The following is a 15,493-nucleotide window of genomic DNA, read 5'->3' as shown; positions in this document are numbered from 1 at the left end:
TTTTCTATGAAATACCCTTTTATTACTTCCTTATAACTCCAACCTCCATTAATTTTTTCCATCTCTGTCCTTCTAGAATGCTGTCTGATTTTGTGATCTAATGGTTTATAATCCTACCCATGCTTATCTCTTACACATCCTCCAGCCAGACCATATTGCTTAACTTCTTTTTTTTTTTTAAGATTTTTATTTATTTGACAGAGAGAGCACAAGCAGGGGGAGCGGGAGAAGCAGACTCCCCACTGAGCAGGGAGCCCGATGCGGGGCTCAATCCCAGGACCCTGGGACCACAACCTGAGCCAAAGGCAGATGCTTAACCAACTGAGTCACCCAGGCGCCCCGATATTGTTTAAATTCTTCCCTGCCTACACTTTAAAAGAGAGGGCAGGGACCTTCTTTTATATTCTTAGCATATACCAATATGTACAACCATAGCAAGAGCTCAACACTTGTTACATGAATTGAAAAAAAATTAATACTGCAAGGAATATCTACTATTCATTAAGGAGAATTGCTAGCAAATAAATTGTTGAAATTAAATACATTGTGTTAAAGAGATTTTAAAAACAGAGCCACAGAAGTATTCATGAAAGGAGTCTATCTCTACAATGTAAAGGAATTCTTCAATTCCTCAATGTGTACATTCCTCACAATGTAAAGGAATAGTATTGGGAGTGTTCCTCTTTACCTGCCCTAGATGTTATTTGGAATTCCAGTCATCAATGGTTTTGAATACCACCTTCATTATCATAGTCTTGTTTATTTTTTCACCTCTAAAAACACTCACTTTTCACCTAGAGTTGGTATAATTATCCTATTCTCCATTTGTTTTTTAATGCTTTTGTTCTGCTCTTGGTTTCTTGGTCAAAGTTCGCCCATTCATATCATGAGTCTGCATAAGCCTGAACTAGTAAGGTAGCTGGTCCCAGAAACAATTTTCCCTAAAAGTGAAATCTGAGCTTTCTTAGAGGAAACACAAAACTTTAAAGCCTCATTTTAATGCTTTTTTGGAAGACTACTTAATTAAATATCATTGCGGGGCGCCTGGGTGGCTCAGTCGTTAAGCGTCTCCCTTCGGCTCAGGTCATGATCCCAGGGTCCTGGGATCGAGTCCCACATTGGGCTCCCTGCCCCGCGGGGAAGCCTGCTTCTCCCTCTCCCACTCCCCCTGCTTGTGTTCCTTCTCTCGCTGTGTCTCTCTCTGTCAAATAAATAAATAAAATCTTTAAAATATATATATATCAGGGAAAAAGTAGCTTCCCATGAAATAACTTCTGTTTCAGCTGATTGGCCAATGGGTTAGATGATCACCCTAGCTGGAAGGACATTTTGGAGGTATTTTTAATTGGATTTGTTACCCCTCTCCCCCAAGCAAATTTATGATTGTTAGCAAGGAAGAACAGTAAATAGTGGGTAGGCAAACTGGCAATGTCTAACACATTTGATTAATTGAGTTAAGTGTCATTCTTTATATTTTAAATCTTGCTGTTAGACATTTTTTCTAAAAATGTGCTTATCCATTTCCATGCCTTTGAAAGTTCACCAACACAAATCATAACTACATTTTTTTATTGTTACTCAACTTACTTGATTTTTCAATAACAATGGACAACTTATGATATATTCACTTGACGGACTACTGCATAGTCAATCCAAACAAATGTATGGCAAAAGTTTTACCCAAATGCTTTATGAATCAAAGTGTCCAAATGACTAATAAATATGTGACAAATGTGCTCACCTTTGTCATTGGGAATATGCAAATTAAAGCCATAATAAATTACTGTCACATACCCAGTAAAATGTTTATGCTTAAAAAGAGAGAAATGCCAAATGTTGGTGAGGTTATGGAGCAAATGAAACCTTCATACATTACTGGTGCCAAGGTAAAATGGTATCCCTTTGGAATGTTATTTGTTAGTATCTACCAAACCCAAACCTATGAGCTAGCAATCCCATCCCTAGGTATATGCTTACCTCTGCACACCAAAATACATGCATAAAAGTGTTTATGTTCATAATACCAAAATCCTAGAAACTAACAAAATATGCACCAAGAGTAGAATGGATAAATAAATTATTGTACAGTCACATAATGGAATACTATACAGCAATGAGAATGAAAAAACTACAATTACATACAACACTATAGATGACTTTGACAAACATTTAAGCAAAAGAAGCCAGACACAGTCATGGAAAAGGAACTACTGTGCGAGTCCACTTACATAAAGCTCAAAAATAGCCAAAATTATTCTATGATTTCTAAGAAGTCAGAAAAGTACATTTTTGAGAGGAGAGTAGTGACTTAAAGTAGGCAAGAAGAGGATCCCTGGGATCCTGATATCATCCTATTTCTTGATCTGGATACTGGCTACCTGGATGAGATTACTTTGTGAAAATTCACCAAGGTATATATTTATGATTAGTTTACTTTTCTGTATGTGTATCATACTGCAATAAAAAGAAGAGAAAGTCACAATCATATACTGCTGTTACAATGAAGGTATCCCATCTTTTGTCTAAGGGCAATTCTATCCAACCATGCTTTGGATCCCAGGCCATTTTTTTTTTTTTTTTTAACTATTCCAGAGCCTTGAGGTATTATTTATCTTCTTTCTATCTTTAACATCTCCTTCTCTACTAATGCATCCCATCAGCATTTAATCATGTTTGAGACTCTCTAATTAAAACAACCACCACCACCCCCTCCTCTACCCATATGTTCCCTTTGGCTAATTCTCTCTTTATTCTCCTTTACTGTCAAAATGCTTGAATGAAGAAAAGTCTCAGCTCTCTTGCCTTCCATTTTTTCCTTTACTCATTGCAATCTGGTTTACTCCCCCATCGTTCACCTAAATCTGTATTTGTCCATTTCCAAAACAGCCTCTCTGTTGCTAATTTAATGAACACCTTCCAGTCCTCCCATTTGACTTTGTAGCATGATTTGCTATTCTTCAACCATTCCTACCATTTGGAAAAACTCTCTTCCTTGGACATTTATGACCTAGCTTGCTCCTGATTCTCTACCCAACTTCTCTAGCCACTCATTCTGCTTTCATTGTAAACTTCTCTTCCTCTACTCATTTTTGAAGTGTTATCTCAAGTCCAGATGTCTCTTCTGAACTACAGAGCTGTACATGTAACTGCCATGCAGCATTTTTACTTAGATGTCTCACAAGTACTGAAAAGTCAACTAAGCTTAACATTTTCCTCCTTGATGTTGTTCTTCTTGCTATATTCCTTGTCTCAGTGAATAGCACCAACCAGCACCCATGCCTGAAACTCAAAGTGAATAAAACACAGAAGATTCACAATTGTGGTTATAACTTCTGCTTCTGGCATCATGGTTGAACTGGATATTGTAGGGGAATTCTCCTGCTGCAAAACAACTACATACTGGATCAAAAACATTTTTTGATATTTTGCTTGGCTCTCAGAAATTAGAAATCTCTTCAAAGACCCCTCTTCCCACCAAATAAAGAGAAATAAATCTTGAGCAGAAACTAGAGCAAGGGTCTGTATGCAAGCTGGAGATATGGGGTTGGTCTAAGTGCAAATGCCAGTAGCAGCTCTGTGTGAGGAGGTGGATCAGATACTCCTGCATCCAGGGGCCATCATAGGAAGGGTTAAAGTGGCCCCAGGTTGCTAGTACTCCTGGGCACATAGCAGAAGCAGATGCAAATCATCTTTGAAAGAAAGTGTCCTCAATTTAAGCCATCAGAGTTCCCACATACTAAGATCAAGGAAATATGAATTCACAGTCTAAAATCACCAAGTATACAGGAGGCAAGCCATCATGGGTGAGAGAGATAAAAACATACAACTTATTTAGATACTGGATGGTCAGATACAGAGTATAGAAAACTAGGTAAGAGATGTTTGAAGAAACAAAGTATGGAACCACAAAGATAGGCAAGCAATTACAGACCATCAGGAATAAGAAAGATCTGGGTAACAATAAAATGGAACTTCTGAAGATGGAAAATAGATTTTAAGAAACAAAAAGTCAATGTAGGGGTTTAACAGCAGATGAAACATAACTGAAGGATGAACTGGAACATTTGGCTGAAGAAATTACCCAGAATGCAGCACAGAGAGATGGAAAATATGAGAGAAGCTAAGAGATTTGGAGAACAGAAGAGGAAAAGGAAACATTTATTCTGAATCCCAAAAGAAGAGAGAGAACTGAGAGGAAAAGGAATAATTGAAGAGATAATGACTGAGAATTTTCCAGAAGTGATCATGGATATAAAACTATTTTTCCAAGGAGAGTAGAGTAAAAGAAACCTAGATATAGATACATCATAGTGAAACTGAAGGACAGAAAAGACAAAAAGATTCCAAAATTAGCCAGAAAAAAAGAACAGATCATTCATAAAAATACAATCAGCAATGATGAAAGCCAGAATGAATGCCATATTTTCAAAGTGTTGGTCTTGTATTGTAAATTCAACCTCTTTTTTAAGAATGAAAGTGATACAAAAACATTTTCGAATAAACAAAAATACAGAATTTACTAGGAGACCTCTATTAAAAGAACTTCTAAAGATTTACTTCAGGAAGAAGGATCATAGAATAATGGTCTGAGATATAAGAAGGAATGGTAAGTTAAGTAGCAAACGTATATGTATACAGTTGACCTTGAACAACACAGGGGTTGGGGCACATACCCCTCATGCAGAAAATCCATGTATAGGGGCTCCTGGGTGGGTCAGTCGGTTAAGCATCTGCCTTCGGCTCAGGTCATGATCCCAGGATTTTGAGATCCAGCCCAGTGTTGGGCTCCCTGCTGAGCAGGGAGCCTACTTCTCCCTCTCCTCCCTGCTTGTGCTCTCTCTCTCTCTCTCAAATAAATAAAATCTTAAAAAAAAAAAAGAAAATCCATGTATAACTTTTGACTCCCAAAAACTTAACTACTATAGCCTACTATTGACTGGAATCATTACTGATAACATAAATAGTTGATTAACATATATTTTTAGTTTTATGTATTATAAACTGCAATCTTGGGGCAAACTAAGCTAAATGTCAAAGTAAGAAAATGTCAAATCATAAGGAAGAGTACTGTACTGTAAAAAATCCATGTATAAGTGGACCCATGCAGTTCAAATTCATGTTTTTCAAGGGTCAACTGTGAATACATATGTATAAACAAACATCTGTGTGAAATAGTAGCCTGAGGAGGAGTGACCAGATTTAAAATGTTCTAAGGTCCTTGGATTGTCTGGAGGTAGGGTTTAAGATATTATTTAACTTAAAGCTCTGTTCTATTAAATATGCATGGTAAAATTTTGAGGGTAACACTAGAGGAATAGAAATTAAACATATAAATTGAATGAAAAATTAAAATATTGCCTATTAGACAAAAAGCCAAATTCCAGCATTTATAAGAGACATCTAAAATTTAATTACAGGTAAGGGGGGTGGAGGGGGAAGTAGGAGAAAGAGGAGGAGGGGACAAGGAAGTGGGAAGGAGAGAGAAAAGATCAGATAAATATCAATAAAAAGAAAGCTAGGATAGTTACCTTACTATTTGACAAAAATAACATTTTTTAAAAGATTTATTTGAGAGAGCGAGCAAGCATGGGAAGGGGCAGAGGGAGAGGGAGAGAGAGAATCTTAAGCAGACTTCCCGCTGAGCACAGAGCCCCCACGTGGGGCTCTATTCCAGGACCCTGAGATCATGACCTGAGCCAAAATCAAGAGTCGGCCGCTTAACTGACTGAGCCACCAAGGGGCCCTTTGACAAAATAAATTTTAAGACAAAACACATTATTGGCAATAAAGAGGGCCGCTACTTAACATAAAGGTTAAATATATCAGAAAGAAAATACAACAATTTTAACTTGTATGCATCCAATTAAATAACCTCAAGCTATAAAAAGCAAAAATGCATTGAATTTCAGGATAAAATGGACAAATCCAGAATTGTAGGTACTCCATGTTCTTTACTATAAAAATCATAAATAAAACAATGAGTGAATACATTCAAAAGACAACATTTGTATTGTGTGATTTTTCTCCATTTTTCTAAATTTTATTGTTTTGATAATTACTTTTACAATTAAAACACTTTTTCCAAAAAATAAATATGGAGGTGAAATTTTAGTTAATTGAGGGTTTGGGGTGGGCTTAGTTAATTGTCATTTTACTATATTTGGGGTAATTATGTAGTTTTAGTCTATACTAATGTTTAACAGGGTGAATACATTTTAACACAACTTAACTCCTTTTTCTTTGTATTTTTACTAAAATGTCAAATGATTTACTCATGGACTTAAAGAGCTCAGACATTCCTTGACTGATACATTAAAGAATCTGATTTACCACATAGTTTCTGTTTTCCTAAATAAGAATTTTGGAAAGAATGCATAATAACTCACTCCTAATTTAAATATGCCACCACTGATTGTTAAAGGCTGTATCATTCTGGATATCTGTATCAACAGAGCTATGATTTTTCTCTACTTCTGCCCAGACTTTGGTATTATTGCTGTAGGGATCAGTTACCCTGAAAAAACAAAACACACACACACACACACACACACACACACACACACAAAAACCTAGAGAAAGATACAAATTGTTAATTCTTTTTTTATATTGATACTTCTTTGGACTTAACACATTGCTATTCCTAAAACTCAGTGTTTAGCCTCTATTTATGTCTTTTGAAATGTGTGTGGTACGCAAGTTATATGAAATAGTAACAGATCCTTGTATACAAATAGAAAGTAAGACAGCATGCTGAGAAGCTGGTTCTAAAGAAAATAGGCACAGGATTATTTTATAATAGTACAGATCTTCCTCAGTTTACAATGGGATTACACCCTGATAAACCCATTGTAAACTGAAAATATCCTAAGCGGACAGTGCATTTAATATACCTAACTTAGAAACGTCATAGCTTAGCTTCGCTACCTCAAATGTGGTCAGAACACTTGCATTAGCCTACAGTTGGGCAAAATCATCTAACACAAAGCCTATTTTATAATGAAGTGTGGAATACCTCATGTAGTTTATTGAATACTGAAAGTGAAAAATAGAATGGTTGTATCAGTTGTTTACTCTTGTGATTGTGGGGCTGACTGGGAGCTGACTGCTGACTGGCTGCCCAGCATCACCAGTATCACACTGCATACCACTAACCCGGGAAAAGATCAAAATTTAAAATCTGAAGTACAGTTTCTACTGAATGCCTATGGCTTTTACATCATGGAAAAGTTGGAAAATAATAAATTGAACCCTAGTAGGTAGGGGACTGTCTGTACTAAAAAGCAGACAGTAAATAGATTCCTTTGAATATATTATCTAAAAATCTAAACAGTAAAGCCTCATTTAATCTATTACACAAAATATGTTTTTCATAGTTTAAATTTTACTGGATGCTATTCTGGGAAAGTAATAACACTATGTTGAAAAAGTAAAATGCTAATGTTGAAGTGTATCAAATTTGAAAAATATGGAAAAATGTTAGAAATTCTAAATTCTTCAGAACGTATTACCCAATAGATATGTTTGAGAATCTTTTTAGAACCTTTTGAAATTTGAATATCCAGAAGATTCAGTTGGTCTAATCCTTTTGCTGTTTAAAGACAACAAAAGAATAAAAATGGATGCAGTTATTTCCAACTCTTTGCAATAATAGTCTGGAAATGAAATCTCAAAAACTCAGAGTAGATTAATAAATAACATTCAATTGCAATATACTTTAAATTATTTTATCTTTATTTTCTCTGATCTTTCTTGTTTAAATTTATTAAATTATAACATGCATACTAAAAGCACAAATCATAACTGTACAGCTTGATGAATTCTCACAAAGTGACCATATTCAGTGCTATCAATACACTGTATTATTAACTTTTAAGGTGATAAACTGCTAAGATTGAAGGATTAAAACCATCAAAAACCACTGCAAAGAGGTAAAGTAATAAACCAATAAGTTTAACTAGATCAGGTGGGAGGCACACCTGCAAAAATGAAACAATTTTTGGCACACATTTTATACCACATAGGTATTCTGTATCATCAGAACATGAGAAAATACATTGTCTCAATCTGATAGGTTCCTGACTTGGGGGTTCTCCTACTGTGCTTTCCTCCCCTCCCTTGCAGAAGCTGATTTCAGCAGAAAAAAATATAAAAGCAAACAGCAGAAAAAATAAAAACTTCAGAGCCAATTAAATTGCTTAGCATTTTTGTCTTTTCATGAGCTACAGCTGTGTCACAAATCGTGACCTTACGCGATAACTTTAAATTTGAAATTAACTTTTCAACGTTTTAAATGAGCTTTCTTCCTTTCCTTGATTGGCAGATCATTTTTGTTCACCTAAAATTAAAACTGTTGTAGGTCGTCTCCTAATTCCTTGTCTAGTCAAAGCACCCAGAGGTTACTAAAGAGATGAGAGAATCACAGGGACTCCACCTTGTAAATACAAGCCATTCTCAGACCTGGGTCCTGCAATTATTTTACCTTTGAATAGCAAAAATAATTACTATACTATATTCATCCGGGGAACCCTTTCTTAGGTCTTGCACTCTGTATTTTCAGCGATTTCTTTGACCCGCCAGTAACTTTCCCAGTTAGCCAACAAATAGTTTACGTAGGTCGCTATTGGTTTTGTTCGGAATTTAAGAGCAATTTAGCCACAGGTGATTAGCAATCTTAAGGGGGTTCTTACTGTCAAAGAATCCAGAGAATGCGAGGCCCTGGTACCCAAATGAGGCAACAATGAAAGACCGGCAAAGCTCAGAAATGTTCCTGAGAGCCCCAAACGCCAGCTCAGATTTCAGGTTGCCGGGACGCGCCCTCTCGGCTGCCTGTACCGCCAAAGGGCGGGGGGCTCCAGGGAAGAAGGTGCCATTGAGGACGCCCGAGATGAGCGTGGGCGACCTTGCCACTGCCACCCCCACCACAAACAGGAGTAAACGCTCCACATCCCGTCACCAGGGCAACTCGGCAAGCCACCACCAAGGCTCAAGGTTCCGCACCCCCAGCCACCGGACGCAGAAAAGAGGCGCATCACGACCGGGCCGCGGGGACTGGAGGCGTCTCAGACACCCCCGTCCCTGGGGTGCCGAATGCGACGGAGGAACCGCCCCCTCCGCGGGCCTCGGGCAGCCGCCCCCAGCGACCCCACCGCACCCGGACCTCTCTGGCGCACGTGGCGGCCGTGATTGTCCCAGAGCGGTATCCCTCCGCGCCCCCGCCTCAGTCTCCCCCTCCCTTCCCGGGACCCTTCGAGTCGGGGCGCCGCGGAAGGATCGCACGCACGAGCGCGCGCACGCCCGCCCCGCCGTGGCCGCGGAGAACTGAAAGGTGCCGCGGTGAGGAGCAGCCGCCGATAGCGCCGTCGCCGCCAACACAGCCGTTCCGCAGCCTCCCGCTGGTGGTTAGCCCCGCGGCTGCGGGCGGGCAGGCAGGCAGGCCGGGCGACCTCGGCGGCTTGTCCCTCATCGCCGTCCCCGCGTCCTCCCGCCGCAGCTCCTCGGGGAGGGGGGCGGTCGGTGCCTGCGCAGAGCCGCCTCCTCCCCGCCCCCGCCCCGCCTCCCCCCGCGCCGCCGCCGCCCGCTGCCGCCGCCGCCGCCGCTGCGCCTGCTGCTCCTCGCCGTCCCCGCTGCAGTGCGAAGGGCTCGAAGATGGCCGGTTGGCAGAGCTACGTGGATAACCTGATGTGCGATGGCTGCTGCCAGGAGGCCGCCATTGTCGGCTATTGCGACGCCAAATACGTCTGGGCAGCCACGGCCGGGGGCGTCTTCCAGAGCATTACGGTGAGGACCGGCGGCGGTCTGGGTTCCCGTTCCCGTCCCCGGACCCGAGCGGGGCCGGCCGGCTGTGGGGGCACGGAGGGCCGCGCGGGCAGGTGTGGTAGGCGGCCGGCGCCGAGGATGCGGCTGGGGGGCTGGCGGGGAGGCCGAGGCTCGGGGACGCCCCCTTGCCCGGGGCTGCGCTGACCCGGCGGGGGCGGCGGCCTGGCTCCCTGGCTCCCTAACTGCCTCGGCGGCCCCCGGTGTTTCCAGTGTCAGTCCGTGAGGCGGGGGGAGGGGGCGCACCGGTTGGGGGGGGGCCGGCTTTTTTTCCCCCTCGTGCGGCTCTCTGTGGTCTTCTGCAAGCCCTAAGGTTTGCTTTGCATGTCCCGGGGTGGAAGCGGGGTTGGAGGGACCGGGCCGGGGCGCGCGTGGCCCGGGCGGGGGTCCTCCGGCGGCCGGGCTGCCCCTCGCTCCGCGGACAGCGCGCCGCCCGCGCCGCCCGCGCGGCGGGCTGTGGGAGGCGGCGGCTGCCCGGCCCCCGGATCCTCGCAGCGACTTTGCGTAGGTTTGCGGGTGTCCAGGCCTTTGGGGCTTGAGAGAAATGTACGCCGACAACGTAGGTAGATTAGTGAATCTCGACTTCAGCTCTGGCTCCGTAGGATTTTTTTTTTTTTTTTAAATTCTCCAAGATGGCGAACTGCCATTGATTTCTCTCCTCCTATGGAGATTCATCGATATACCGTTATCCCCAATTACGCAACATAGCTCTAAAAAAGGGGGTGCTTTTCTGGAGCTTACAGTCTGTGAAAACCGAGGGGACACTTTACTTTTCCAAGTCCCTCCCTCTTTAGTGAAGATAGTAAAGGAACTAATGCAGATTTATGCTTTACAGTGCCTGATTTTCTTGTGACCTGCTGGTTTTGACTTGGTTGCCACATGTTTGGGGGATAATTGTTACTAAGCCTCCAGTGCTGCTTTATTGTTTGCCTCTTTCTGCCGCTTTCTTGACGATTGTGTCAAATACAGGGGCATTCCCTTAATTTCTTGGCCCCATGCTCCCCTCCCATCAAACGCCAAAATTCAGGCCCCCTATTATGAGTGCTACTAATTATTCTGTACTACTAAACATGGCTTAAGATCTGTGTAGAACTCAGTCCTTAATACTAGTACTTTAAGGTCTCCTATAACCGCAGTGAACTAGTTTTTATAGAGAATTGGCATCTATCTGGCGGTCAACTTTTTTTCTGCAGTCCTCTTGTCTTTGTGTGAGTTCCCGCTGTCTGGCTGGGAAGATTGCGGGAGTGTGCTTGGAAATGGCTGGGGCCTGCTATGACTCTGCAGTTCTGATGGGGGCGACGCCTTCCTTCTTATTCAGGGAATGTTAGAATGCACGTTTTCTCCTTTCCGGTTCTGGTGACTACCTCAGTTTCTTTCCCAGTCTCCATTTTCTCTGGGTTTTTGTTTTGTTTTTTGTTTTGTTTTTTACCGTTGTCTACTGCAGTGCCACCAACAGAATCCTCTGCATTTGCCCAGAAAGAAAACTGATTACTGAGGTGGGAGGGGAAGGGAAGTTGGAGAGGAAAAAAGAGAGTGGCTAGGAAAATAGGAGGGAGATATGAATTTGGGAATGTGTTGAGGTCTAGGGTTTGAAGTTCATATTATGGGGGATATTTCAAGCTATTTAAAGCAGAGTAGAAGTGAACAGGTGTGTTAAGCATAGGCATTTTTTCAGGAGACTTTCAAGCAACTTTGAGTTTGCAGCATAACTGTAATGTGACTCAGGGTGACAGGCAAGCAGTTGTTGGAAGAGTTTATAGGTGGATCTTTACCATTACATAAGCACTTCCAGTACCCCCTGACCTTGAAACAGTTTATAAACTGTTAAATTTGCAGTTTATTTAGTGTGAACTATCAACTGCATAGATTCTTTGCATAGACTGGTCTTTAGTTAGTACACAGTTAACTGTGAAATGAAGTGATACAAAACATGTAGTCATATAAGATTAATTCTTTAGAAAGACTGAAACTTGATTTTACATTAGTGAAATGTGCATGTCTTCTAGTACAATACAAACTTGGCATACAGTTTTTCCACTGATACGGAGGCATGACAAGAATTACAACTTAATGCTTTTTCCTTTCTTTTCTTTTCTGTTTTGTTTTGTTTTGGCGGGGGCAGCCAGTAGAAATAGATATGATTGTAGGAAAAGACCGGGAAGGTTTCTTTACCAACGGTTTGACTCTTGGCGCAAAGAAGTGCTCCGTGATCAGAGATAGCCTATATGTCGATGGTGACTGCACAATGGACATCCGGACAAAGAGTCAAGGTGGGGAGCCAACATACAACGTTGCTGTCGGCAGAGCTGGTAGAGGTAAGCAGAGTACTCTTTTGGTTAAAAGTTGCACGCTACATTACAACTTATTAAGCAGTTTCTTTAACATTTTGAATTAAAGTGTTAGTCCATAATGGCTATTAAGGTGGTTTTTGTGAACTGCCCAGCACTGAAGGGAGGCACTGCTTTGCTTTAGATTTACCAACTCTACATCAGCTGCATACACAGCCTAGTCTCTGAGATCCTGACTTTACTAAAAAACAGATTCACATATAATTCACATATGTTAAATCGTTCATATTGTTTGGTTACTTTAGTCCTTTTGAGTCTTTCACCTTTGCATCTCTTCCCTTTCTTGCATTTTAATTATTCACTGCTCAGCATAAAGAAGGAAAAATGAACATTTGCTCAGTTTTCTGTTAGAAATACTGTTAGGGAAGGGGAAGAGAGAAATAATTAGAATAAGGTTTTGTAGTAAGCCACCTGTTTACTAAAGTATTTTCAAAGACTAAGTGTGTCTGTGAAATTTAGATTTGAAAGTAGGAAATTATATTTCATGTATACACTTGGTCCAGAAGTTTTGGTGTTTCCTGACTGTTGTCAACATTGCAGAAATTCTTACTAACCTAAATAAGTCTCACTACTTTTTTGCAAAAAAACTTCCAAGATTGAGGTTTATTATGACATCTAATTGATTTACAAATACATTTAAATGTATTATCCTTTGTAAATATTTTGTAAATTAAGAGGGCTGTGTAGCCTCAGATAGCCGACTTGGCACAGCTGATTTTAAGACCAAATCTACCATGTGAATGAACTTGAAGCTCCTCTGAGCTGTAATTTACTGCAGTGGTTCTGCCAACTCCTTGTGATTATCCTGAACGTGACTCTTACTTCGATGTGAGTTGATGCATATGAATATTTTTCTGTAAGAAAATTAGATAACTGAAATAGTAGACACATCTCCAAATATTAGCTGAGTTCAGATAAATATGTTCAAAAGAAGTATTAACCAATGTGACATAAAACTAGAATAAGATTTTTATGCTATACAGCACTACTGACATCTAGTGGTAGCAAGTATAAAATCATCCATACATGTGTATTTTGGGGCTAGACCTCTGAATTGCATCATAGAAGAACCTGTTGGAAATAGTAATCCTGTTTCAGGATTTCAGACTCACCTAAAAACAAAGCACAGCGAGGATGTCAATTAAGCACAAGCCTTAAGTACTTTTTATTTGGACTTTTCTGAATGGCACTGAAAATGCTCTTTAAAATTTGGTCTTGGTTTTCCTCTGGAATTAATAGACACATTGAGTCTCACTGGTAAGACATAATAGTTTGTACTTAAGCCTGTTAAAGTTGGGGAGAATTTTGTAAATAATCACCTAAGTTTTGTAAGTTTATATTTTGGGGCCCAGTCTAATAATTTGTCATAACTAACCAGTTTTTTGCCCTAGAAGATAAACGATCATACTTCTTTTTTCCTAGCTAGGGTAAAGATATTTTTATGGAGTGCTGCAGCTGCACTGATTGGGCTTCCAGGATGCAGTTTATAGTGTTTTCAGCATATTTCTAGTTTGAAAGTTCTCCTTTTGGAGACCTAGTTGACTTCAGTGCTTGACAGTTCGCGGAAAACTAACTTAATGTTAACTTATTAATCGGGGTTCTGTCTGCTAAAACTTATGTGACTTTCTTGATTAACACTTCTTTTGAAACACTTTTCTTCTTTCTCTTTCAGTCTTGGTCTTTGTAATGGGAAAAGAAGGGGTCCATGGAGGCGGATTGAATAAGAAGGCATACTCAATGGCAAAATACTTGAGAGACTCTGGGTTCTAGCTGCTAGGCAGACTGTTAAGTATTAGGGGAAAATTGCTCTTAAACTTTCCTAGCTGTAAGCTTGAGTCTTAATTCTGGAAATTTTATTAGCAATGCAGGGTGATGGGGTATGAACCTGTGTCTCCTTTGTATCCCTTTGTTGGTGGGGAAAGGTGTCTTTCTTTCTGCCCTCCCCCCCCTTAAATAATTCTGTTCACTTTTGTTTTGTTTCCCTGTGTACTCCAGCATTGGTTATAGTCATGGGAAAGGAAGGTGTCCACGGAGGCACACTTAACAAGAAAGCATATGAACTCGCTTTATACCTGAGGAGGTCTGATGTGTAAGCAGCCTCTCCCCATCTACCTAGCAACTGTCTTCATCACCACCCCAATTACGGTCACAGTGCTACCAGACTATAGATGGTAGCTAATTTTTCTTTACCTATTTTCTAATGTCATGATTCCTGTTTGCCCAATGGATCATTTGTATGTTAACCACTGTATGTAACCAACCCTTATCTGGCAACATAATTGCAGCACAATAATGATTTGCATGATACCTTGAAATTTGGGGGGAGGGGGCATGCCAAGTTGGGCATCACTTTGTCTTAGCAATTAATGGGATATTGATAACTAAAATAAGTTAATATTAAGCAAGGTGCCGGTTGTACAATCTCTAATTTGATCAATGTCTTTCAGCACTTTGAGCATTTACTTAGCTCATTTAGTCTTCCTTTTGTAGCGCATGGTTGGGAGGAAAAAGTGCATGCATCTTTCCTTCACTCCTCTTTTCCCACCTTTTCCCTTTGCATATAGGTATTTGGTTTGCTTCCATCTTTTATGCAGTGCCTGGTTTATTTAACCAAGTAATAATCCCTTTTGTTGATGAGCTATTGAGAGCTGCAGTAGTTTGCTTTCAGTATTGTTGCACTTGAGTAGAGACAGACCTTCTGTCTATAGGATATGTGAAGAGAGCAACTGCAAAACGAGAGCAAAAGGCACTTCCTCCCATGACCTTACAGTAACCATACAGATCGAATTCCCAGGGACATTCCATCATTGCAGTAGCTCAGATTTGTGTTCCTGTCTCTTTCTTTGCACACCAGCTCTACTCTTTAGTAAAATTGTAAAAGGCTGCCATTATGGACATTAGGTATCCCAACATAACCATCTGGAGTGTGTCCAGTTTGTTCTTCATAGGACCAATTTTTATTTGCAGCTTGAGTTTTTATATGAAGTTGCATTATTGTGGACTTGGCTGTCTTGTGATGAATTTTTTTCATATGTGTTCTGTGCCATACTATTGTTAAAATGAACTGTTGCTATTGTGAGATGGATTTTAACTGACCTATTAAAGGTTTCTTTCGAATGGCACTACTTTAGGGACATTCTAGTATTTGCTTCTATTGTTTGGGCCTTGTGGATAATGTACAGATTTAAAAACAAATCTTGTTGCTGATTTGTCCATTTCTTTCCCTGCACTTTGTTACATCCGGGATACAGTCTAACTCATCTGATTTAATATGCATTTAAAAAAATGCCATAACTATTAAACACCTTGTTTACAGACAGATGAAATAAATT

The 15,493-nt window shown here is 40.7% G+C and overlaps 1 protein-coding gene across 2 annotated transcripts; it reads left to right on the top strand.

Moving 5' to 3' along the window:
* The first annotated feature begins 9,553 nt into the window (after window positions 1-9,553).
* PFN2 (profilin 2) lies at window positions 9,554-15,059 on the top strand. 2 transcript variants are annotated; one of them, XM_006733254.3, is made up of 3 exons: window positions 9,554-9,777; window positions 11,936-12,128; window positions 13,834-15,059. In XM_006733254.3, the coding sequence occupies exons 1-3, from the start codon at window positions 9,646-9,648 to the stop codon at window positions 13,929-13,931; spliced, it is 423 nt and encodes a 140-aa protein (XP_006733317.1). In that variant the 5' UTR covers window positions 9,554-9,645; the 3' UTR covers window positions 13,932-15,059. The 2 variants fall into 2 exon arrangements, with proteins under 2 accessions (XP_006733317.1, XP_006733318.1); XM_006733255.3 differs by having other exon boundaries at window positions 9,562-9,777; window positions 14,157-15,059.
* Window positions 15,060-15,493: the final 434 nt, after the last annotated feature.

The sequence above is a fragment of the Leptonychotes weddellii genome, chromosome 1 (assembly GCF_054177405.1).
Source record: "Leptonychotes weddellii isolate Sample4059 chromosome 1, ASM5417740v2, whole genome shotgun sequence".
NCBI classification, from domain to species: Eukaryota; Metazoa; Chordata; class Mammalia; order Carnivora; family Phocidae; genus Leptonychotes; species Leptonychotes weddellii.
Note: the sequence above shows the minus strand (reverse complement) of the source record. Positions and strands in the feature narration are given on the sequence as shown.

Bases quoted from the DNA above. Each gene is read 5' to 3' on its own strand.
- PFN2 (XM_006733254.3), top strand. From the start codon at position 9,646: ATGGCCGGTTGGCAGAGCTACGTGGATAACCTGATGTGCGATGGCTGC. The intron at 9,778-11,935 runs GTGAGGACCGGC...TGGCGGGGGCAG, and splicing joins GCGTCTTCCAGAGCATTACG to CCAGTAGAAATAGATATGAT. The intron at 12,129-13,833 runs GTAAGCAGAGTA...TTTCTCTTTCAG, and splicing joins TGTCGGCAGAGCTGGTAGAG to TCTTGGTCTTTGTAATGGGA.